Source organism: Capricornis sumatraensis, chromosome 20 (assembly GCF_032405125.1).
Source record: "Capricornis sumatraensis isolate serow.1 chromosome 20, serow.2, whole genome shotgun sequence".
NCBI classification, from domain to species: domain Eukaryota; kingdom Metazoa; phylum Chordata; class Mammalia; order Artiodactyla; family Bovidae; genus Capricornis; species Capricornis sumatraensis.
The window spans coordinates 62,430,770-62,455,518 of NC_091088.1; the positions used below are offsets into that span (position 1 = coordinate 62,430,770).

Sequence of the window (24,749 nt, forward strand, 5' to 3'; positions counted from 1 at the left end):
ATCTTTCTTCTATTTTTCTCCAGTGATTACCTTTCACATTCACAGTGAGAACCAAGATTCTCTTCTTGGCCTGTGACATCCTGCCTGACCTGATGGTTCTTCTGCTGGGGGCCAGCGTGAGGAACTCTGCCCATGGCAAAGGTCATGAGGAAGGAGGCTTGGCATACGCAAAGGCATGATCAAGCCTCAGGAAACCCTCTGTTCCTGAGCATCTAACCCCAAAACCAGAGTCTGTTTTATGCTCTCACCTACACCTCTGAATTTACGGGGGGCTCTCCCCCATCACCATTTCTCTCGGAGAAGGAGTAAACGTGCAGCTCCAAGTCAATAAAAATTCCTGGGTGTGACAAGAGTGTTTCAGCTTACAGACTCCTCTGAAGGTTATCTAGCCCGCCTGTATAGGTTCATCCGGCCACATGTGATTGTTTACAGCCTTCCAACCTGAGAGGCATGAGATGTTTTAGACTTACTAAAGGCAAATTCTTTTGGGAAATTGTCAGTATAGTGGGTTGGTTAGGAATTATATTGGTGAAGGGTTTTTTCATTTGTTGTGCCAATAATTGCTGCTAATTCCCTGCCCTGGGTGTGACAAGGGTGTCTCAGGTCAAACCTCTCTGCTGACAGACTAGCTTGTGTGACAGGATTATCCATACTCCTGCCACTACACACATGACTGTTTACTACCTCTCAACCTTCCCTGGTGGCTCGGAGGTTAAAGCGTCTGCCTCCAATGTGGGAGACCTGGGTTCGATCCTTGGGTCGGGATCCCTGGAGAAGGAAATGGCAACCCACTCCAGTATTCTTGCCGGAGAATCCCATGGACTGAGAAGCCTGATGGGCTGCAGTCCACGGACTCACAAAGAGTCGGACATGACTGAATGACTTCACTTACTTTACTTTTACAACCATAAACAGCACAGAGAGTTTTGGAGTATTTTGCAAGTCTTAATTAGCATAGGGCTTTTCTCATTGTTAAGTCAATGATTGTCGCCAGGCCTCCATATCCTTAGGCACCTGAGAATATATTAATCAATGTATTTGGAATATAGAAAAGGAAATATAGTAGTTTTTAAGGTTAGCAATACTAGACTTTTTGAGTTAATGAATTTTCTCTTTTGTAATAGATCACTGTACTTTGTTATAAATCACTGTGTCCTTGCTATGTAAAAATGTAACTTTATCACTATCTTAAGACTAAATAGATCTTAAGGGGAACATTGGTGAAAGGATTTTCATTTGCTGGGCTGATGTTTGCTGCTAAATCTCCATGTTCCCTGCTCTTATAATGAATATAACTAGCATATAGAAGAAATAAGTATTAACCTTTAAGCATATAGGAGAAATAAGTATTATCCTTTAAGATTAATCATGTTAACATTGGATTAAATAAATTCCTTTTTTGATTGCAACTCACTACACCCTCACCCTATAGGAATGTAACTTTATTTGGAGGGTGGTGCCTGGTTTAAGAAAAAACACCCTTGGAAGAAATAAGTTTTTTGGTTATCAGAAAGAAAGGATCATAAAATTTCAGCAGGTCTCACGGCCAGAAGATGATGTAAAATCCCTAAGACCTTTCTATTTTGATAAAGGTCAGGACTGCTGACCCCCGCGTGACTCTGTATTCATCCCTATGTGTAACAAAAGGTATATAAGCAAACCCCAAAATAAAGAAATTGGATCAGTTTCCGGAAAGACTGATTCCCCCATGTCTTTTCTTTCTTGCTCCCCGTTTTTCTGGCTGAATTCCCATCTGGAGCATGGATGCTATTCCACATAAGCCAAGTTATTCAGTCTCTATTTCTCCACTAATTTTCCTACTACACTATCCGTTTCTAATCTCTCTGTATATCTGTAATTAAATATGTATTTTTCCAAGGACGCCGACTCCGTCCCCACCTTCGAATCACCCTGGATCCATCGGGGCTGGACCCCGGCATTATTGCGTTTCTTGGGGATTCTAGGAAGACTCTGCACATTTTTGAGTAACTATGTTCAGTTAGTTCAGTTCAGTAAATAAGTCATGTCCAACTCGCTGCGACCCCATGGACTGCAGCATGCCAGGGCTTCCCTGTCCTTCACTATCTCCCTGAGTTTGCTCAAACTCACATCGGTGATGCCATTCAACCATCTCATCTGTTGTCCTCTTCTCCTCTTGCCCTCAATCTTTCCCAGCATCAGGGTCTTTTCCAGTGAGTCAGCTCTTTGCATCTGGCCAAAGTATTGGAGCTTCAGCTTCAGCATCAGTCCTTCCAATGAATATTCAGGGTTGATTTCCTTTAGGATTAAACTGATTTGATCTCCTTGCTATCCAAGAGACACTCAAGAATCTCCAGCACCACAGTCCCAAAGCATCAGTTCTTTGGTACTCAGCTTTCTTTATCATCCAACTCTCACATCCATACATGACTACTGGAAAAGCCATAGCTTTGACGATACGGACCTTTGTTGGCAAAATGATGTCTCTACTTTTTAATACACTGTCTAGGTATGTCATAACTATTCTTCTAAGGAGCAAACATCTTTGAATTTCGTTCAGTTCAGTCACTCAGTCGTGTCTGATTCTTTGCGACCCCATGAATCGCAGCACGCCAGGCCTCCCTGTCCATCACCAACTCCTGGAGTTCACCCAAACTCATGTGCATTGAGTCGGTGATGCCATCCAGCCAACTCATCCTCTGTCGTCCCCTTCTCATCCTGCCTCCAATCCCTCCCAGCATCAGGGTCTTTTCCAATGAGCCAACGCTTCACAGGAGGTGGCCAAAGTATTAGAGTTTCAGCCTCAGCATCAGTCCTTCCAATGCATGGCTGCAATCAATTTCTGCATAGATTTTGGAGCCCAAGAAAATGAAATATAACCCTTTTCATATTTTCCTCATATATTTGCTCTTTTAAATGCTCTGGTTCTGTCTCTAGACAGAAGTGTGTGAGTGGAGTCATGGACAAACTGCCAAACTTCTAGGAATACTGGGGACAGATATTATTTGTTTTCTGCTTTATACTTTCCAATCCCATGCAAACTACACATATGACTTGATAAACTTCATACTCAACTGATTTCTTCACTGCATAAGGGACCTCTCTCCAGTGAGAAATAGAAACCTGAAGATTTCTTCAAAGTTTGGTTTTTCTTTGTACGAACTAATGTCAATAATGTTAAGTGTATCTGCCCCATTTCTACAAACCTAAAATACTTTTATATTTACTCAACTCATGGAATTTTTAAATTGTTGACTTGGGAAATTAGAACATTTACCACCTAAATGTTTGTGATTAATTCTCACTATTAAACTTTTTAGATTATATAAAGAATTTTTTTAATGAAAAAAATAATTTGAGTATAGTTGCTTTGCAATGTTGATGTTAGGTTATGCTGTACTGCAGAGTAAAGCAGTTATATGTATGCTGCTGCTACTAAGTCACTTCAGTTGTGCCTGACTCTGTGTGACCCCATAGACAACAGCCCACCAGGCTCCCTGGTCCCTGGGATTCTCCAGGCAAGAACACTGGAGTGGGTTGCCATTTCCTTCTCCAATGCATGAAAGTGAAAAGTGAAAGGGAAGTCGCTCAGTTGTGTCCAACTCCTTGCAACCCCATGGACTGCAGCCTATCAGGCTCCCCTGTCCATGGGACCCTCCAGGCAAGAGTACCGGAGTGGGGTGCCATCGCCCTCTCCACCAGTTATATGTATATATATATATGTGTGTGTGTGTGTATGTATATAATCCCTGGAGGAGGGCATGGCCACCCATTACAGTATTTTTGCCTGGAGAATCCCATGGGCAGAGAAGCCTGGCAGGCTACGGTCCATAGAGTCGCAGAGTCAGATGTGACTGAAGTGACTTAGCAGCATGCACATATATAATATTTATCCACTCTATTTTAGATTTCCATACCATTTAGGTCACCATGGAGCAATGAGTAGAGTTCCCTGTGTTAAATTAAACAAGAATTGAGACTTTAAAAAATTCCACCATATTTTAAGCTCTCAATTCTTGTTTGATTTCTTAAGAAGGGTTACTTTGTTAAGTTTATCTTGTTTGTTATGAAGCTTACCAGGACTGTGTCCCCTACGTTCTTACTTTCTGATTAATTTTATATCAAGATCATTTAAGATGTTAGATATAAAACATTTACTAGAACAAGCCAAAATAAAAACACTTGTGTGAAGAACTGCATTACAGAATTCGTAGGCACCTTGCATTGGTGAAAATGTTTGCTTTGTAAATTTAAGATTGCTGAGGAGGAGGCAGCACCTGGGGTCATGAGATTGCCCTGCAGTCCGTGGGTCACAGAGAGTCGGACACAACTGGGCGACTGAACTGAACGGACCGTGCTGGGAGCTCTCGCTAGTGCTTAGTGAGGCAAAGGCTGGAGCACGCAGACAGAGGATGGGATGGCAGCCCTGCCCTTCGGGCATCACTCAACAACGCTGCTCTGCTTCTCCGGTGGTTCAGGCTTCCTCCACAAGCATTCCCGTTTGCAGAGCTCCTCCCTCCCTCCTGTCCCCTCAGGATGTCTCCTCGCAGCCAACCCCAGTCCTCTGCCTGGATCTGCTCTCCAAACCCCACATTCCAGCACCCAGCCCTTGTGTGCAGCGGTGGACAGCCCTCTCAGGCTTGGGGAGTAGGGCTGTGATTAGTACCATCTGTAGAGGTCTCACTCCGTCCTGCCTGCCTCTAGCTGGTACTGCCTCCTCTTCCCATAAGAGAACGAGGCTCCCTTCATCCCAGTGAGCTCCCCCAAGGGTTGCAGGTCCCATCTCACTTCCTCTCCTCACCAGTTTCCTTCTTGTTTCTTTGGTCCTACCTGGCTATGAGGGAATCTTTTTTGTCCTTTTTGGTGTCAAGGTCCTCTGCTCGTGTTCAGCAGGGGCTCTGTGAATATTGTTCCAAGACAGATGTATTCTTGATGCGTCTGTGGAGCGAGATGAACTCCATGTCTTCCTAATCCTCTGCCGTCTTGATTCCTGTGTCTGTTTTATTCCTAACCTAGCTAAGCGAGTATCAATTTTATGTAGGTTGTAAAGCAGATTCCCTGAGAATAGCAAGTGGTGGAATAACTTGTTATTTGCTTTCAGCTGTGTCTACTCATGACATCCAGGGTTTGATGCCCCAAAAGCCAGGCTTAGAAGATTTATTCCCCAAGAAAAGTTAACAATGTATGAAAGATTTCACATCAGAAATTTACATTTAATGAAAGGGCATGTGAAATACTGAGAGCATGTTATGATGGACATAACCAAATGAGGACAGTTTCTCATAATATAAACATTATTGCCAAAAGAAAAGGAGGATATGAACCAAACTGGGAAAAATAGCCCGTTTCAGTCATTAATATCTGCTGAGAAGTGTATGTTCTCAGCAAAGACCCATGCTTTTTTGAAACACATGTTCTCTGAAAGGAAATATGGAAAATCTGGAAAGTCACCTAATCTATACTGCAAATACTCATTCAAACCTTTCTGAATGCAGGTTTCAATTTAACACACAGTAAAATATGTCTGAAAACCAGGTATTTAAAATTTAGGTTAACAATTCCCAGTATAATCAGTTTGAAGGATCTTTTAGCTAGAGTTCAATATTCTTCAACCAACAGCTATTTTCTCTTTGTTCCAAAGTCTGTAATGTTGCTTATTTTGAAAGAGACTAATCCAACCATCATGGTTGAAGACATATCACAGTATACTCAATGTGAAAGAATTTTTCATGTGTAATAAAATGGGGAAAGCTTTAAGCAAGAACGCTACCTCCAACAATCACAAGAATATCTATAGGGAAGGGAGATTTTCATGCAATGAAACTGGGGGTAATGTTGACTGAGACTCAAGTCTTATGAAACATCAGGGACCTCAGTCTTCAGACAATGATTTTAAAAGTAATAAATGTATGAATATCTTTTATCAATGATCACATCTTTCTCTATATAAGAGAAATTAATCTTTAAAACTTATTCAACAGCAGAGTATTCAAAATCCACAGAAGCATAGCAAGTGTAATAAATGTGGTAAAGTCTTGTTAAACCATTAAATCTAAATAGACATAGGAGAATTCATACAGGAAGGCAACCTTTCATATGTACAGAATGTAGCAAAGCCTTTAACCAGTACTCATATCTCACTCAGGATCAGCGAATTCATACTGGAGAGAAGCCTTATAAATATATGTAATGTGGAAAAATTAATCTGATATCCATTCTTGCTAGACATTTGAAAATTCATGTTGGTAATGCAGAGAAGACTTAAATGTACAGAATGTGGCAAGGCCTTTATGCATTCCTCAAAATTTATTCAACATAAGCAAATTCATACTGAGGAGAAGCCTTATAAATGCAGAGTGTGGCAAAACTTTAATCATAGTTCAACTCTTAATAGGCATCAGATAATTCATACCGGAGAGAAACCTTATAAATATAAGGGTTGTGGCAAAGCCTTTAACCAAATTCCTAGCTTTATTCAACATTGGCGAATTTGTACTGGAAACCATTCCGATGTGAAGAATGTGGCAAAGCCTTCACCCAGAGCTCAAGTCTTCGTCAACATCAGAGAATTTATCCTTCAGAGAAAACTTAAAACTTAAATGTAAGGAAAGTGGCAAAGGCTTTCATCAGAGTTCTCACCTCACTAGACATCAGAGAGCACGTACTGGAGAGAAACTCTAGTAATGTAATAAGTGATGAAAGAGGTTAGTCCTAAATGTACACTTTAGTAACACGAGAGCATTTCTGCAGGAAAGATACGTGATGATGTAAAAAAAAAAAGTAGGAAAGTTGTAATAAAAATCAACTCTAAATAAATATCAGAGAATGCATACTAGGAAGCATTTCATCAATTTCACTTTCCTAAATTTCCTCTGAAGGAGAATTACTGTAGATAGCAATCCATACTTAAAACACAGAGAAAATTGACAGGTTAGAATGGATCCCAGGATGAAGGGTTGTGTGTGGAGTGATACAATTATTAGCAATGTATTCTTGCTTGTTTTGACATATTTGAGGTTATCTGAAAACCGAACAAAAGTAGCTCAACTCTCAAAATACTACATGTTATGGTTTGTTTCTACTGTGTATGTGAACTCAAGTTTTTGATGGTTGCTGACTCAGTGATAAGAGAATCCCTTCTATCTAAGGTAGGAACCATTGGTATTTGTTCTCCATGAAGGACTGCAGATGGTGATTGTAGCCATGAAATTAAAAGACGTTTACTCTTTGGAAGAAAATTTATGACCAACCTAGATAGTATATTCAAAAGCAGAGACATTACTTTGCCGACTAAGGTCCATCTAGTTAAGGCTATGGTTTTTCCTGTGGTCATGTATGGATGTGAGAGTTGGACTGTGAAGAAGGCTGAGCACTGAAGAACTGATGCTTTTGAACTGTGGTGTTGGAGAAGACTCTTGAGAGTCCCTTGGACTGCAAGGAGATCCAACCAGTCCATTCTAAAGGACATCAGCCCTGGGTGTTCTTTGGAAGGAATGATTCTAAAGCTGAAAGTCCAGTACTTTGGCCACCTCATGCGAAGAGTTGACTCACTGGAAAAGACTCTGATGCTGGGAGGGATTGGGGGCAGGAGATGGGGACGACAGAGGATGAGATGGCTGGATGGCATCACGGACTTGATGGATGTGAGTCTGAGTGAACTCTGGGAGTTGGTGATGGACAGGGAGGCCTGGCGTGCTGCGATTCATGGGGTCACAAAGAGTCGGACACGACTGAGCGATTGAACTGAACTGAAGGACATTAAGGACATAGTAATATAACATGTACATTGAACATCTAAATGGAGGTGTTTGTCATTGGTGTCAAACAACCCTGTAGGTCACCATGATGTAAGTGTTGAGGGAATAATTTCACATATTAAAGTCAGACAGACGTTTGTTCTAAATTTTCAATGTCACTGGCTTTTTAAGGATAATACAAATGACAATTCACTGAAATTTTGATGTATTTTTATAATATCAAGAGAAGTCATGAATATTAATTGACATGTTTGAAACAAAGACTTTTCTGATACCCTGGAAAAGTATGGGAAACCCTTCCCAGAAAAATCATGTAATTAGTCTATGCCTCATTGATTAAATGATTAGCCTTCCTTTTGTAACCATAGAAAGCGCAACTCTCAGACCATTGTATCAGAAAAATGAATATCGTTGTCTATGCTTGTAATCTGTATTCTAATCAAGGATCACACAGTGGATTGTAAAAGGTTTTGTTCTGACTACGTGTGATATTCATACATGTTAATCAATAAAAGTGAATGGTTTCTGGTGATGCAGTTGCTGTGTAATGAATGAAGTGTTTACCTACCACCGACATTAACCTCTCCACCTTATTTGAGGTTGCAGGGAAGAATGCATAACAGTGAACTATTGGGTAGCACAGTGGGATGACATCTGTTACTGCCCTTTAGCCTCATATAATTTGATCATGTATTTCCCATCATTTATCCATTGTACTTTTTCCCCCTCTCTGTAACTGCAGGGACATTGTGATGGTTCTAATAAGAAGGATCATACAGAGTACTGTTGAGAGCTTCCCTGACTGCCCCGTGCTGTTGCTGCCTCAGCATCTGTCTGGGGAGCTGGCAGCTTGCAGGTCCTTGAACTCACACCAGCCAGTCCTGTGAGCACCTCCACTAGACGACCCCCTTCCTTGAGATCAGCAGTCTTCCTGAACCCCAGGGTCTACTTCACAGGCCCCCCTTCAATGACACCCTCAGAGCTCACCAGAATCCTGCTCCTCTGGTTTGAGTGGACCCATCCACGCTCAGCCTGGGGAGCCCTCAGCACTTCACCCAGGGTCCCTTAGAAAGGCCTGAACCCCAAGTACTGGAGCTTTCTCTGCTTGGTTCTAGGCTGACCTCCCTCAGAATTTCCCACCGTAAACTCTCCCCTCCTGAGATGTCTCAGCTGTGCTGAGTGAGAAGGCTGAAGCTCAGAGCTCCTGAGTGTGGGTCTTGGGGAAGAAGCATCAGAACAGAGAACCTGCTAAAGACATATTTAATGACCTCACCTCAGACCTGCAGATTCATAACTTCTTAGAGTGGGGACCTGACCTCGAGGGGTTCATATTCACTGAAATGTTTCAGAAAGAATCTGAACGATTGGCCAAGTGATTTCCATCTGTTTCCCATCAGGGTCACGTGACCAGTGTTAGGAAAGGACCTCCCTGGTGCCCGCCCCACAGAGTTCTCTCTTGGTCCTGTGGGGGCATCAGTGTGGTGTGTAGAAAGTGCTCCAGGGGACTCTAAGGGGAGGCCTGGGTTAAGGATGTGGCTCCTGGTCCATCTGTGAGAGCTGAGGCCTGGCTTCAGTCTGAGGAGAGGCTGCAGGGTTGGTCTAGCTGGATTTGGACTGGGGAAGGCAGTCAGCTCACATCATCTGTGTGAGCAGAGGGTTAGGAGCTCTCTCTGAGGAGAGAACAGTCAAGAAATAAGTTCACAGGCTGGTCTTCAGGTAGGAGGTGATTGTTTCTGAATCTTTCCTGAGACAGGACAGGAGAGGTGGGTCTTTTCAGGTTTTCAAGTCCTTCTGTCTGTAGGTGAAGTAGTTGCAGGTTAAAGAGCTCTGCAGATGCCTTTGAGGTATTTTCTCAAGATGCAGAGGTGTGTTTGCTGCATAACATCCCCAGAGAAGACAGAGCAGGAGGAAGAAAAGGGGGAAATGGCAGCTTCTCAGGTACATGTCCTGTTTCGGGCCTGGGGCTGTGTCTGGTTTTCCTCCTGAAATGCCTAGACTGAGAATCTGCCAACCTTTAGCTCTCTGCTTCTAATTTTTCTGCCTGGGGTGTTTGTTATCCACTTCTTATTTTTCCCTTTTCTTCTTATCATAGTGAAGACCGGCTCTTTAGACCACCTCTCCCTTGTGTCCCAGATCCTGTTCTCCATTGTCTGTATCCTGGCTTTCTATAGAACATGATGAATTCCGAAGCTGAATGAGTGACCTTCAGCTGGTGAACATATTCCCTTTGTGAGAGATCAACACGGAGAGGCACTGGTATCCGAGATTCCCACTGGGACGTGGTTCAGTGTTGGGATCTTCGGGAAGTAGGGGAAATGCCATGATGAGTTCACACGTGTATACAATTCAGCTCTTTAGGAGTTAGAAAATGCCCTTATATATTGAATCAAGTCAGTGATTCAGAATTTTTCAGAAAATGCCCAGAAATGAAAAGAAAACTAGGAGACACTGTCCTCTGTGATGCTAAGGCTTACTAGTTAAACACACTGTTAGGATACAAAACAGAGGAAGTATATATAAAATGAATTTTGCATAAAACTGATATCTGCTTGTTAGGTTCAAGTTATAATTTCCTTATTTTTTCCTAAATGCCCAGGCTCTGATAGTGCATCTTCCGTGTGATCCATTTACACCATGACAGATGCTGTCCACTGGCTCTGGTGATTTCTCTGAGATTATCAGGCTAGGAAGTTCATTTTTTCCCCCTCTGTCTTTAAACAAGGCTGTGGAAAAATGGAGTGTGGAATGTGTGAAAACCCTCACAGTTAATGGAGAAATTCCACGTCTTTTTCATTTCTCTTTGCTTTGGAAAATGAACGCTCACTCTGTTGATGACAGACACTGGGTTTGGGGAGTGGGCATTTTCATCACTGAAGCCCAGGCGTGATGTTTCCAGTACACTCCACGCTCATATCACACATGGTCTTCTTATTCACATTTTCTTTTCAAAATATTTGCAATAATCATATTGGTGCTAATCTGTTTTCACCTGTGTTGAATTTCTAAGATACAGCTCAACAAAATGATACAGTTTGTCAAGAAGTTAAAGTTTCAGAACCAAGAGCTCCGATTTATCTTATACCGTTGTATATGTTTGCACCCTAGTGTATTTAAAATACACAAAGAATATCATTCACAAGTAGATGTATATATTTTCACACATTAAAAATGATCTTTATTTTATTGACATGAATCACTTCAGTTCAGTCGCTCAGTCGTGTCCAACTCTTTGCGGCCTCATGAACCACAGCACGCCAGGTCTCCCTGTCCATCACAAACTCCTGGAGTTTACCCAAACTCATGTCCATTGATGCCATCCAACCATCTCATCCTCTGTCTACCCCTTCTCCTCCTGCCTTCAATCTTTCCCAACATCAGGGTCTTTTCAAATGAGTCAGCTTTTTGCATCAGATGGCCAAAATATTGGAATTTCAGCTTTAGCATCAGTCCTTCCAATGAACACCCTGGACTGATCTCCTTTAGGATGGACTGGTTGGATCTCCTTGCAGTCCAAGGGTCTCTCAAGAGTCTTCTCCAACAGCGCAGTTCGAAAGTATCAATTCTTCTGTGCTCAGCTTTCTTTATAGTCCAACTCTCACATCCACACAAGACCACTGGAAAAACCATAGCCTTGACTAGATGGACCTTTGTGGACAAAGTAATGTCTCTGCTTTTTAATATGCTGTCTAGGTTGGTCATAACTTTCCTTCCAAGGAGTAAGTATTTTTTAATTTCATGGCTGCAATCACCATCTGCAGTGATTTTGGAGCCCCCCAAAATAAAGTCAGCCACTGTTTCCACTATTTCCCCATCTATTTGCCATGAAGTGATGGGACTGGATGCTGTGATCTTAGTTTTCTGACTGTTAGCTTTTCTTTAACACTCTTAATAAGTATATAGTCTCATTTTAATATATGTCTGTATGCATGAAAATGTTAAAATTATAATTTTTCTTGTTTTGGTATTCTCCCTAGTTATATAAAGTTCTTTTTTAAAAATACACATATTTATGTGTTTGGCTGAATTGTGTCTTGGTTGTAGCCTGCAGAATCTTGGAGCCATGGGGGAGACTTTGTTGCAGCAGGCAAACTTTAGCTGTGGTGTGTGGGATCTAGTTCTCTAACAAGGGACTGAAGCTGGCCCCCTGACTTGGGAGCTCGGACTACCAGGGAAGACCCTATAAAAACTTGCATAAACTTTCTTTAGTGTTCTCTCTGTGTATTTGTGTTTTACTAGTTAAATTTTAGTTCACATAAACTGAAGCAAAATTCAAGATCTGTCATTTAATGAATGTTTGACAAAATATTTCCAAAAAGGTGGAATAACAGTGTTGTAGATTTTATATTATTTATGTGGTGCATTCAAGACTCTGTAAAAACTGTTAGAAAGACATATAGTATATAGTAAATAGTTAAAGGATTATTGCTGCTATGGGTACTATTCTATCAGACCCATCAATTTTGTAAAACACTTAAAATTCAAAGTTAAGTATAAATTCTTACCTTACTAGTCTACCTCTTTGCTATTCAGAATGGTCATTCATGCATCAGAATTTTCAACATTACTAGTTAAAATAAGCTTGTTAAAAATGTGGCACATTGGCCCCACTCCAGAACTCTTAGATCAGAGCATGCTTTTTAAAAATATGTCCTGTTTCCTTGATAGGGGCCTTCCCTGGTGGCTCAGATGGTGAAGAGTCTGCCTGCAATGTGGGAGACCTGGGTCTGATCCCTTGGTGGGAAAGATTCCCCTAGAGAAGGAAATGGCAACTCACTCCAGTATTCTTGCCTGAAAAACCCCATGGACAGAGAAGCCTGGTGTGCTACAGTCCATGGGGTCAGAAAGAATCAGACATGACTGAGTGACTAACATACTTTCCTTGATAGACAGTTTATCCTGTGTCACACGAGTACAACTCTCCAAAATAGATAAGTCAGTGTTGATGTGACTGTTTTATAATTTCTCTTCCATATCCGGACAGTTTCTATGGTGGTCTGTGGATCATATCTCATTCTCTTTTCCTGGGTTGGAAATACAATGGAAAATACAGCTGTATCAAAATTATATTCTTGTGTAACACCAGACATTCTAAATCAAAACCATTTCTCTTGCTGGTTTCCTCTTGGGTCACACTAGGAAGTCTTCCCATGTCCACATGGCTCATGTCCTTCGTATTTCAGGGATGGCTGACATTCGAGGATGTGGCCAAAGACTTCACCCAAGAGGAGTGGGAGTGCCTGGACCTCCGTCAGCGGGAATTGTACAGGGACATGATCTTAGAGAACTACGGGAACCTGGCCTCCTTGGGTGAGGTTAACTGCCTTCCAGAATCCCTTAAGTACCTTCAGGGTTTTGGTTCATTCATTCTAGAATGTCTCCTGGAATTTTCTGCTTTGTCCAATAGAGGTTCAGATCCCTACTTTCTAGGGGGAAAAGGGTATTTGTGACATTTGAAAGAAAGACTTCATTATGGGTCATTATAACTCTAACCTTCTTCTTCCTTGATGTAATCTGCCTTCTTGTTGTTCAGTCGCTAAGTCATGTCTAACTCTTTGCCATCCCATGGAATGCAGCAAACCAGGTTTCCCTGTCCTTCATTAACTCCCAGAGTGTGCTCAAATTCATATCCATTGAGTCAATAACGCTATTCAGTCATCTCATCCTCTGACGTCCCCTTCTCCTCCTGCCCTCAGTCTTTCCCAGCATCAGGGTCTTTTCCAATGAGTTGGCTCTTCGCATCAGGTGGCCAAATAATTGGAGCTTCAGCATCAGTCCTTCCAATGAATATTCAGGGTTGATTTCTTTAGGATTGACTGGTGTGATCTCCTTGCTGACCAAGGGACTCTCAAGAGCCTTCTCCAGCACCACAGTTCGAAGGCATCAATTCTTTGGTGCTCAGCTTTCTCTGTGTTCCAAATATCACATCCGTATGTGACTACTGGAAAAACCATAGCTTTGACTAAATGGACCTTTGTTAGCAAAGTGATGTCTCTGCTTTTTAATATGCTGTCTAGGTTTGTCATAGCTTTTCTTCCAAGGGGCAAGCATCTTTTAATTTCATGGCTGCAGTCACAATCTGCAGTGATTTTGGAGCCCCCCAAAATAAAGTCTGTCACTGTTTCCATTGTTTCCCCATCTACTTGCTGTGAAATGATGGAACTGGATGCCATGATCTTAGTTTTCTGAATGTTGAGTTAAACTAACTTTTTCACTCTCCTCTTCCACTTTCATCAAAAGGCTCTTTAGTTTTTCTTCGCTTTCTGCCATAGGGGTGGTGTCATCTGCATATCTGAGGTATCGATATTTCTTCCGGCAATCTTGATTCCAGCTTGTGCTTCATCCAGCCCAGCATTTCTCATGATGTACTCTGCATATAAGCTAAATAAGCAGGGTGGCAATATACAGCCTTGATGTACTCCTTTCCCAATCCAGAACCAGTCAGTTGTTCCATGTACGGTTCTAACTATTGCTTCTTGACCTGCATATCCTTCATTCTATGTGAGTGGTAATTCTATAAGTTCTGTGGTATAAAATAGTGCCACTCTCCTCTTCAAACCGGATTTCTACTACTTGCTTTTGCCTTAGTAGTACTTGAGCATAATATCAGAACCTGATTTTGATGCATTTGTCTTTTAAAGGTGCTTCCAATAAACTATTTGGTAAAATCACTTTTTAAGGCTATTTTAACTTTCTTCCTTGACTTCTCTCTCACCTGAACGCATATTGGGTTGGGAGTTGATGAATATCTGTGAAGACACATATTCCTTTTTCTGATGAACAGGTCTTGTGGTCTCTCAGCCAGACCTGGTCATGTTTCTTGAGCAAATGAAGGATCCCTGGGATATACGGAGAATGGAGATGCCAGCCGTACACCCAGGCATGTGTCTCTGGATGGAGCAGATAACTCAGGTGAGAGGGACAGGCATCGTGGAGGAAGTCATACTTTGTCGTGTGGTTTGGGAAGATCCGCTTCAGTGGAAATGATTTTGGATTAGCCTGGGTTTATTTCTGTCACTGTCATAGAGGGTCATCTCCTGACCCATTCCTGATTTTTTTTATCGTTTATGTATTTTTCTCCAGTGGTTAATTTTCACATTCACGGTGAGAACCAAAATACTTGTCTGGCCTGGGACAACCTGCATGACCTGATAGCTCTTCCATTTTGGGGAGGTTTTAGAAAATCTGTTCATATTTCTGAGTAACTATATTAAGCCCTTTTAAAAGTTCTGATTCTGTCCCGAGTCAGAAGAGTGTGGGTGGAGTTGTGAACAAATTGCCACACTTCTAGGAATACTGAGGACAAATATTTTTTGTTTTCTACCCTATAATTTCCAACTCACTAGAAACTACACATATGACCTTATAAACTTCATACTCAAATTCTTTCTTCACTGCATAATACATTTCCACTAAAATGAGAAAATGCAAACCTGAACTTTACTTTAAAATTCTCTTTTTTTTATATGAACAGACATTAAATGTGTTAAGTATATTTACCCAAATGCCTTAATGCTAAAATACTTTAATATATTTTACTCATAGAGTTTTTAAATAAATTACTGACGTGGGAATTTAGGACATTTCCCACAGTGTTTTTTTCTGATTGTTCTTCACTATTAAGCTTATAGATTATATAAAGAAATCTTTAAAAAGAAAATTTTCTGTTCCAATAATGCTATTTTACAATGTTGTTAGTTTTGCTGTACAGAAAGAATAAGTGGCATCGGGATGATCCAGAGAGATGATACAGGGTGGGAGGTGGGAGGGGGGTTCAGAATTGGGAACTCATGTACACCCGTGGCTGATTCATGTCAATGTATCGCAAAACCAATACAGTATTGTAAAGCAAAATAAAGTAAAAATAAAAATTAAAAAAAAGAATAAGTGATACATATACATATTTCCCTTCTTGATTAGATTTCCTTCCTGTTTAGGTGACCACAGAGCATTGAGTAGAGTTCCCTATGCTCTCACCATATTTTTCAAGTCTCACTTCTTATTTTATTTCTTAAGAACTCTTATCGTATTAAATCTAACTTGTTTGTTATGAAACATCCCAGGACTTGATCGCTTATGTCATCTATATCTGATTAGTTCTAGGTCAATATCATTTACGATTTTAGATTCTATTGAAACATGCTCAGATAACAACATGAGTGGTAAGAAGTGGGTTAAATAATTAGTAGGCATTAGTATTTGTGGAGAAGGAAATGGCAACCCACTCCAGTGTTCTTGCCTGGAGAATCCCAGGGATGGGGGATCCTGGTGGGCTGTGGTCTCCGGGGTCACACAGAGTCAGACACGACTGAAGCGACTTAGAAGCAGCAGCGGCAGCAGTATTTGTGAAAATGTTTTGTTTGTAAATTTGATTACTTCGAGGTAAAATGAATCACTACATTGCCCAACTGCTCGTCATTTAGTTGTTCCTGTAGGTTTCTATGTTGACTTCTCCTCAACACCGTACTCCTTTGTCATCTCATTTCGTCCAGTGTTCTGTGTTTGTGGTCTCTGTTCTGCAGGCTGCAGGTCCTAGTTCCTCTTGCTCTGGTGTCTGCCCCCTGGTGGGTGAGGTGGTCCAGAGACTTATGCCCGTATCCCCTTGATAGGGAGTGGATTGTTATTATTGTGAGCAGAGCCTGCCTGAATATTGAGGGGATCTTTGTCTCTCCTCTGTGGCTGTCACTGCCCTGTCAGGGGTGGGGTCTGCTCCCTGATTAGTGGAGTAGAGTCCCCAGATCTGTGTCTTAGCTGTGCTTAGCTTAGCTGATCTGTGGTGCTTCTGATCTAGTGGGACTGGAGCACACCCACTGGGAGAGAAGCCACTGAGGATTGCTCCTCTGGGGATGTGCACCTCGGGGCATGCTCTGTGGGTCATCTTTCATGTATTGTGCGAGCTCTCATGTGACCCTGTGTTGGCACTGATCTTGGCCCCACCTGAACCATGGGCACGATGGCACTTGATCCTGGTATCTCTCAGATGATGTTTTCACCAGGTCACCAGCATAGATCCATTGTAGTCATGTCGCAGGTGTACATTCATTGTGGAGCTGGACCCCCTGCAGTGCTATGGGGGCAATTTAGACTGTGACCTGGCCCAACCGCCTCATGTGCATGCCTATAAAGTCTACAGTTGCTAAAGCCAGACTGATCTTGACTGCCAGAGCCTCGTTTCCATCCAGATGTTCTTTCGGGGCTGAGTTTACAAAGCCAGTTGTGGGGTGTAACACCATGGTTTGTACAGCTGCAAGGAGAGATCTCAGCTTTTCTTTCTTAGTGGCAGGGCCTGGGGCCTAGCTGTGGTTTCAGTGCCATCTATACTTTGGGACCACCCACAGGCGTGTGGTCTGAAGGTGCCCCTGGAGCCCATGGGTCTACCCTGGTGGGGAGGGGGCTGGGGAGGAGGAAGCATCTGTGGGGGTCCTGAGATCAGCCACCTAGGTGGGAGCCATTTCTAGTATCTGGACAGGCAGGGACAGGCACAGGGCAGGGAGGCTGAAATGGGGTTCTTCCCTTTGGGCATCACTCAACAACACTGCTCTGCATCTCTGGTGGTTCAGGCTTCCTCCACAAGCATCCTGTTTGCAGAGCTCCTCCCTCCCTCCTGTTGCCTCAGGGTGTCTCCTCACAGCCAACCGCAGTCCTCTGCCTGGATCTGCTCTCCAAACCCCACATTCCAGCACCCAGCCCTTGTCTGCAGCGGTGGACACCCTCTCAGGCTGGGTGGGCAAGGCTGGGGTCAGCAGCCTGTGTACAGGTCTCATCTGTCCTGCGCACTGGTTGCCGTGTTCTCTTCCCACAGAGAATGAGTCTCTCCTTCTGTCCCAGCTGGGCTCCCCGCAGTGAGGGGCTTCCCTGGATGTGGAGACCTCTCCTCTCTTCAGATCCCCCCAGGGTTTTGCGGGTCCCATCCCGCTTCTTTTCCTCCCTCATTCTTTTGTCCTACCTGGCTCAGCAGGAATCTTTCTTGTCGTTTCAGGTGTCCAAGTTCCTCTGCCCGTGTTCCGCAGGGCTCTGTGAGAATTTTTCCACTTCAAGATGTACTCCTGATGGTTTTGTGGAGAGAGATGAACTTCACGTCTTCCAAATCCTCTGCCATCTTGACTCCTTCTATCTCGGTTTGAGGCTGAATCTAGCCAGCGTATGCCAATGTTATGTAAATTGTAAAATATATGCCCCGAGAAAAGTAAGTAGAATAACTTATTATTTGGTATCTTTCAGCTGTGTCTTCTCACGACACCCAGGGTTTGAGGACCCAAAAGCCAGGCTTAGAAGATTTATTCCCAACAGCAAAGCTAGGAATATATGAAAGATTTCACCTTGGAAATTTACATTTAACCAAAGACTGGGAATATATGAGGGCATATAAAGAGCAGAGAGCATGTTATGATGAACAAAACCATATTAGTACAGTTTCCCATAATGTAAACATTACCGCCAAAAGAAATCAAGAATGTGAATCAAATAGGAAGAACCCAATTTCAGATGACCAATTTCCGTCATCAACATCTGCAGATAAGTGTTTATTTGTCAGCAAAGACCCATATTATCTCTTGTAACCTACACGTTCTCTGAAGGGAAATGTGGAAAATCTGGAAAGTCATCTAGTCTCTACTGCAAATACTCATTCAAACAACTCTGAGCATAGATGTCTATTAAATATACATCAAACATGTCTGGAAACCAGAAACTTAAAAATGAGGGGGAAAGTTCCCAATATAATCAAATTGAGGGATCCTTTAACAAGGGTTTATTGTTCTTCAACCAACAACTATTTTCTCCTTGTTCCAAAATCTGTAATGTTGATAATAATGGGAGAGACCTTATTCAACCATTGTTGTTCAATACATATGGAGGTATAATTAGTGTGGAACAACTTTACAAGTGTAACAAAATGAGTAATGCCTTAAGCAGGAGCTCTACCCCCAATAATTACACGAGTATACATGATGGAATGAGAAGCTCTTCATGCAATGAAACTGGGCATAATGCTGACCAAGACTCATATCTCATGAAACAACAGGGACATCAATTTTCAGACAACAATTCTAAACATAATAGATATAAGAATATATTTTATCAAAGCTCAAATCTTACTATTAATACGTATAAGAGTATTGATATTGGAGAGAAGACTTCTAATTGTTATGATTATGGTAAAGTTTTTAACCAGTCTTCAAAAGTTATTCAACAGCAGAATATTCAGATTAAGCAGAAATATTACAAGTGTAATACACGTGGAAAAGTCTTTAGTAACTCACCAAATCTAAGTAGACATAGGAAAATTCATACAGGAAGGAGACGTTTCAAATGTACAGCATGTGGCAAAGCCTTTAATCAGAGTTTATATTTAACCGAACATCAGCGAATCTATGCTGGGGAGAAACCATACAAGTGTACAGAATGTGGCTACGCCTTTATCTGTTGTTCACGTGTTACTCAACATCAGCAGATTCATACTGGGGAGAGACCTTATAAATGTACAGCATGTGGCAAGGCTTTTAAGCAGAGTTCAACTTTAACTGAACATCAGCGAATCCATACTGGGGAGAGACCTTATACATGTACAGAATGTGGCAAATCCTTTAACTGGCATCTGAGTCTTACTGTACATCAGCGAACTCATACTGGGGAGAAACCATACAAATGCAAAAAATGTGGCAAAGCCTTTATCCATTGTTCACATCTTACTGGACATCAATGAATCCATACTGGGGAGAGACTTGATAAACGTACAGACTGTGGCAAAGCCTTTCCCCAGAGTTCAGGTCTTTCTCGACATCAGAGAACTCATCCTGCAGAGAAACCCTAGAAATGAATCAGTGATGAAAAAGGTTGGTCCTAAATATACACTTTTGAAGCAACAAGTGTTTACTTTGGAAAGATACATGAATGAAATACAAAAATGTAGACAAGTGTTTAATCCAACATCAAAGGTAAATCAGTGCCAGAGAATTCATACTAGAAAGCATTTCATTCATACCGCTTTTGTTGAATTACTCTAAACAGAAACACTGTAGCAAGTATTCCATATTTAAAACATGTACTAAGTTGATATGTTAGTATGGATCACAAGATGAAGGGGTGGATATTCACAGAGGTATAATTATTAGTCATGTATCCTTGTTTATATTAATGTTATTTGAGATCATTAAGGATCCAAAACGCATGTCATTCAACTCTCAAGTAACTCTGCTGTGATTTGTTTCTACTGTATATATGAACATCTGTTTTTGATGTTGTTACTTCAATTGTAAGAGAAGCCCTTCTATATTAGGTGAGAATCATTTATATTTACTCTCCAATTTACAAGATTAAGAACACAGTAATGTTATATGCACACTAAACCTCTAAATGGAGGTATTTGTCACTGATGTCAAACATCTGTGTTGTCACCATGATGTAAGTGTTCAGGAAATAATTCAAAGTAAGATGGAAGTTTGCTCTAAGTTTTCAATAATTATGTCAATTGTTTTTAACCATAAACCAAGGATTGTTCATTAAAATCAAAAGTCTTTTTATAACATCAACATTGAGAAATCATGCATATTACCTGGCAGGCTTGAAGTAAGGACACCTTCTCTTCTACCTGATGTAAGTATAGAAAACTCTTTCTGGAAAAGTCATATTAATATAATTAATGTCCATCCATGTTTACTACATTAGCCTCCATTTTGTAAACCACATAAATCACATTCACTGATCATTTCATCAGAGAATCCGGAAAGTTTTTAGAGGCTTGTAATCTGTATTTTAATCAAGGATCAAACAACAGTTGTAAAAACTTTTATTCCCTCTGTGTAAAATTAATGTATGTTCATTAATAAAAGTGAATGGTTTTTTAGTGTTACAGTTGATGTGGAATGAAGGATGGGTGAACTCACCACCAGCATTAACCTCTCCCACCTGTTTAAGGTTGCAGGAAAGATAACGTTATAAGAAACTATTTGTAGCACAGGGGGATGGCATCTGTAGAAATTAGTTCCTCACTCGTGTTAAACTCTCATAATTCATATATTTCCCACCATTTCTATGTTGTATCTCCTGTCCCATTTTGAAACTACTCGGACATTGTGATGGTTCGAATAAGAAGGATCATACAGAGTACTGCTGAGAGCTTCCCTGACTGCTCCGTGCTGTTGCTGCCTCAGCGTCTGTCTAGGCAGTGTTAGGTAGGTAGAACAGGGAAAAGGAATCCAAGATGGTGGTGGCTCCAAGACAAGGAAGGGAAAAGCCCGCGAAAATGACACAAAAGAAGGTCTGAGGACCGGAGTGAGCACCTCAGGTAAAACAAACAACACTCCTGGCTGGCCCAGTTTACATAGGACAGGCCCAGGGAGAGATAAACATATAAATAGAGGAGCCAGAGCCAGCTGTCTCTCTCTCTCCCGTGCGCTGGAGCGCTCTTCTTCTCGAGTCTTTAGATAGATGTGCCCTCACGCCTTGAAGACAGACTTTCCTGCTATCTTATAAATAAAATAAAGCTGTAACACTGAGCTGTAACACTGATTTGTCTAAGAGCTATAACATGGTCCATTCGAGACCAGAGAGCTATAACATGGTCTATCCAAGACCTGAGAGCTGTGACACGCTGAGGGGGCTTTAAGGTCCGTCAATTCAAATCTTTGTTGTGATGAGAAAAAGAATCGAGGAACATACACGCGTGACAACAGCAGGCAGCCTGCAGGTCCTTGAACTCACAGCAGCCAGTCCTGTGAGCACCTCCACTAGATGACCCCCTTCCTGGAGACCTGCAGTCTTGCCGAACCCCAGGGTCTACTTCACAGGCCCCCCTTCAATGACACCCTCAGAGCTCACCATATTCCTACTCCTCTGGTTTGAATGGACCGATCCACACTCAGCCTGGGGAGCCCACAGCACTTCACCCAGGGCCCCTTAGAAAGGCCTGAACCCCAAGTACTGGAGCTTTCTCTGCCTGGTTCTAGCCTTGACCTTCCTCAGGGGCCCTCAAGGCTTCCTGTGAATTCTCTCAGGACCTAGAGTCATAAACCCACCTGCTTCAATTGTCCTTTGTTCTTCTGTTAGCTAAAACTTTTCAGGGGCTCATTTAGGCAAATGTAAATTTAACAAAGTCACAAAAAGCATAATTAAAAGCCATGATGGGAAAGTTCTGAACCAAGATTTATAAAATCTTCCCCTGTATAATTCTTAGCACAAGTTTCTTGTCTAGGCTTAAAGGAACTGTTTTCTCATGGCCTTGGCATACTTTGAATGCAATATATAAATATCTGAAGATATATACATCATATAATTTATATAACACACATTGGATACAACATATAAATATCTGAAGGTATACACGTTAGCAGTGAGAAAACCAAGAAGGAATATGTGAGTGTATGTGTGTTCGTACACATTTAACTTAGAGAATATAGAAATGCTAGAGCAAAACTGGGCATTTTAGACTTGCAGATGATTGGCTAAAGACTGCAAAACTTGTCAATTTGTCAGTTAATCTGTTTTGTCTATTTTTCATGGAATTCATTTCCTTAAATGTCAGGAGGTTACATTTTTTAAGGAACTTCCACACTGTGCTCCCCCAGTGACTGCTCCAGTTTGCATTCCCTCCAGCCATGTAGGAGGTTCACTGATCTCCAAGCATCTTTATGATATTATTAGTGGGCTCTTTGCTAATTGTTATTCTGACTGGCATGAGGTGATGCATCATTGTAGCTTTGTTTTGCATTTCTATTGTTTAGCACTGGTGAGCATCTTTCATTTGCCTCTTGCCCGTCGAAAACAGCAAGTTGCCCCACCCAGGCTCAGCAGTTGTGGCGCACAGGCTTAGTTGCCCCAAAGCATGTGGAGTATTCCTGGACCAGGGATCAAGCCCGTGTCCCCTGCACTGTCAGATGGATTCTCCACCACTGGGTGACCCGTCTGTTTAGCTTTGTTTCCTTTTGAGATGCATGTATAATTTGTATTGGAATATAATTGCTTTACAATGTTGTGTTAGTTTCTGCTGTACGACATCGTCAATCAGCCATAAGTATACATGAATCTGCTCCCTCTTGAACCTCCCTCCCGTGATCTCCATTTCACCCCTCTGGTCAGCACAGAGCACCAAGCTGAGCTCCCCGTGCTATCCAGCAGCTTCCCACTAGCTCCCTGTTTTAACCATCAGTTCAGTTCAGTTCACTTGCTCAGTCACGTCCAAGTCTTTGCGACCCCATGGACTGCAGCAGGCCAGGCCCTCCGTCCATCACCAACTCTCAGAGTTTACTCAAACTCATGTCCACTGAGTTGGTGATGCCATCCAACCATCTCATCCTCTCTCTCCCCTTCTCCTCCCCACTTCAATCATTCCCAGCATCAGGGGCTTTTCAAATGAGTCAGCTTTTCGCATGAGGTGGCCAAAATACTGGAGTTTCAGCTTCAGCATCAGTCCTTCCAATGAACACCCAGGACTGATCTCCCTTAGGATGGGCTGCATGGATCTCTGTGCAGTCCAAGGGCCTCGCAAGAGTCTTCTCCAGCATTTCAGCCACAGTGGTGTATGTGTGTCAGGGAGGCTCTTCAGTTTTTCCCCCTCTTCTTCTCCTGCAGTGTCCACACATCTGTTCTCTATATTTGTGCAAATGTTGTCTTAACAGATATATATGGAATCTAAAAAAATGGTGTTGATGAACTTATTTACTGAGCAGGAATATAGGCGCAGAGGTCGTTCTTAAGCTTTTGGACGTTAAGCTTTCAAGGCATAAAATACATGGACAATCATTCCATGCATTTTTACGAAGTGAAAGAAGCCCATTCAAAATGCTACAGAAAGTAGGAATTTTACAATATGACACTTTGGTGTAGGTAAATGTTCATATGTGCTCAGTGGTGTCTGAATCTTTGTGAGCCCAGGGGCTGTAGCCTGCCAGGCTCCTCTGTCCATAGATTTCCCAGGAAAGGATACTGGAGTGGGTTTCCATTTCTTCCTCCAGGGGATCTTCCTGATCCAAGGATCAAACCTGCATCACCTGGATATCCTGCATCGGCAGGTAGAAAGTTCTTCCCACTCAATCACCTGGGAATCTAGTAGGAAATATAGAAGTGATTAAAAAGGTCTGTGGTTGCCATGGGTTTCAAAGGAGGGACTCTGAATATCCTAAATCTAGAGAACTTTCAGGACCGTGAAATAATTTGTGTTAAACTGTTGTGATGGACATATATTATTATACATTTATCCAGAGGTATGGAGTGCACATCCCTAAAGAGAAACATAAGAGTAAACTAAAGAGTTTATGTATTTACTATCCTTGTAGATTCATCAGTGATAACAAATGCTCACTCTGGTGGGGAAAGGTAAGAAGGGAGATTGTCCACGTGTGGGAACAAGAGGTATACGGGAAACGTCTATACCTTATTCTCAATTCTGCTGTGAAACGAAATCTTCTACAAAGTTGGTACTGGTGCATGCACACTGAATATTTTTTAGAATATATAATATTAGAAAGATGGACATGCTTCTATCTTTAATTTTTCCTTAGTCATTGTACTTTAAAGATGTGAGAAAATAGAGCTCTCTAAATGGCGCAGACAACAAACTGTAGCAGTTGATTCATAAAACCTAGAAAAACACACACACAGGAAGTAGAACAAGGCTCTCACGTGTTAATTTGTGTTAATGTAACTTAAACGACAACACCGATCATTATTTCCTTGGTTGGTCATCAGATAGCATTTAGGGCATCATTTTCAAAGGCATTTGTTCTGCCCAGACACACTTGTTAACCTAGCATGTCCTGCTCAGTTGAGTTGAGTTCAGCTGCTAAGTCCTGTCCTACTCTTTGCAACCCCATAGACTGCAGCTCGCCAGGCCTCCTGCTGCCTCTGGTTTATTTTCAAGGAAAGCTGTGATGGAAACACCTCCAGGCTCCTGGTCTCTGAAGTTGGAGGTGCCACACCTGCAGAGAGGTGGTCGCAATGCAAATCATTTTGTGAAAACCTGTGTCTCCAGGCTGCAGAGGCAGGTGAGAAAAACTAAGGACACAGGAGATCTTTGGGAAG

At 41.9% G+C, this 24,749-nt stretch overlaps 1 protein-coding gene across 1 annotated transcript in view; it reads left to right on the forward strand.

Annotated features, from left to right (window-relative positions):
- The window catches only part of LOC138096869 (zinc finger protein 723-like), a 40,914-nt gene extending 21,369 nt beyond the window's left edge, over positions 1-19,545 (forward strand). The window contains 4 exon segments of the mRNA XM_068993121.1: positions 12,917-13,043; positions 14,518-14,613; positions 17,955-18,398; positions 18,401-19,545. Coding sequence (XP_068849222.1) covers positions 12,917-13,043; positions 14,518-14,613; positions 17,955-18,398; positions 18,401-19,545 — 1,812 coding nt within the window.
- Positions 19,546-24,749: the final 5,204 nt, after the last annotated feature.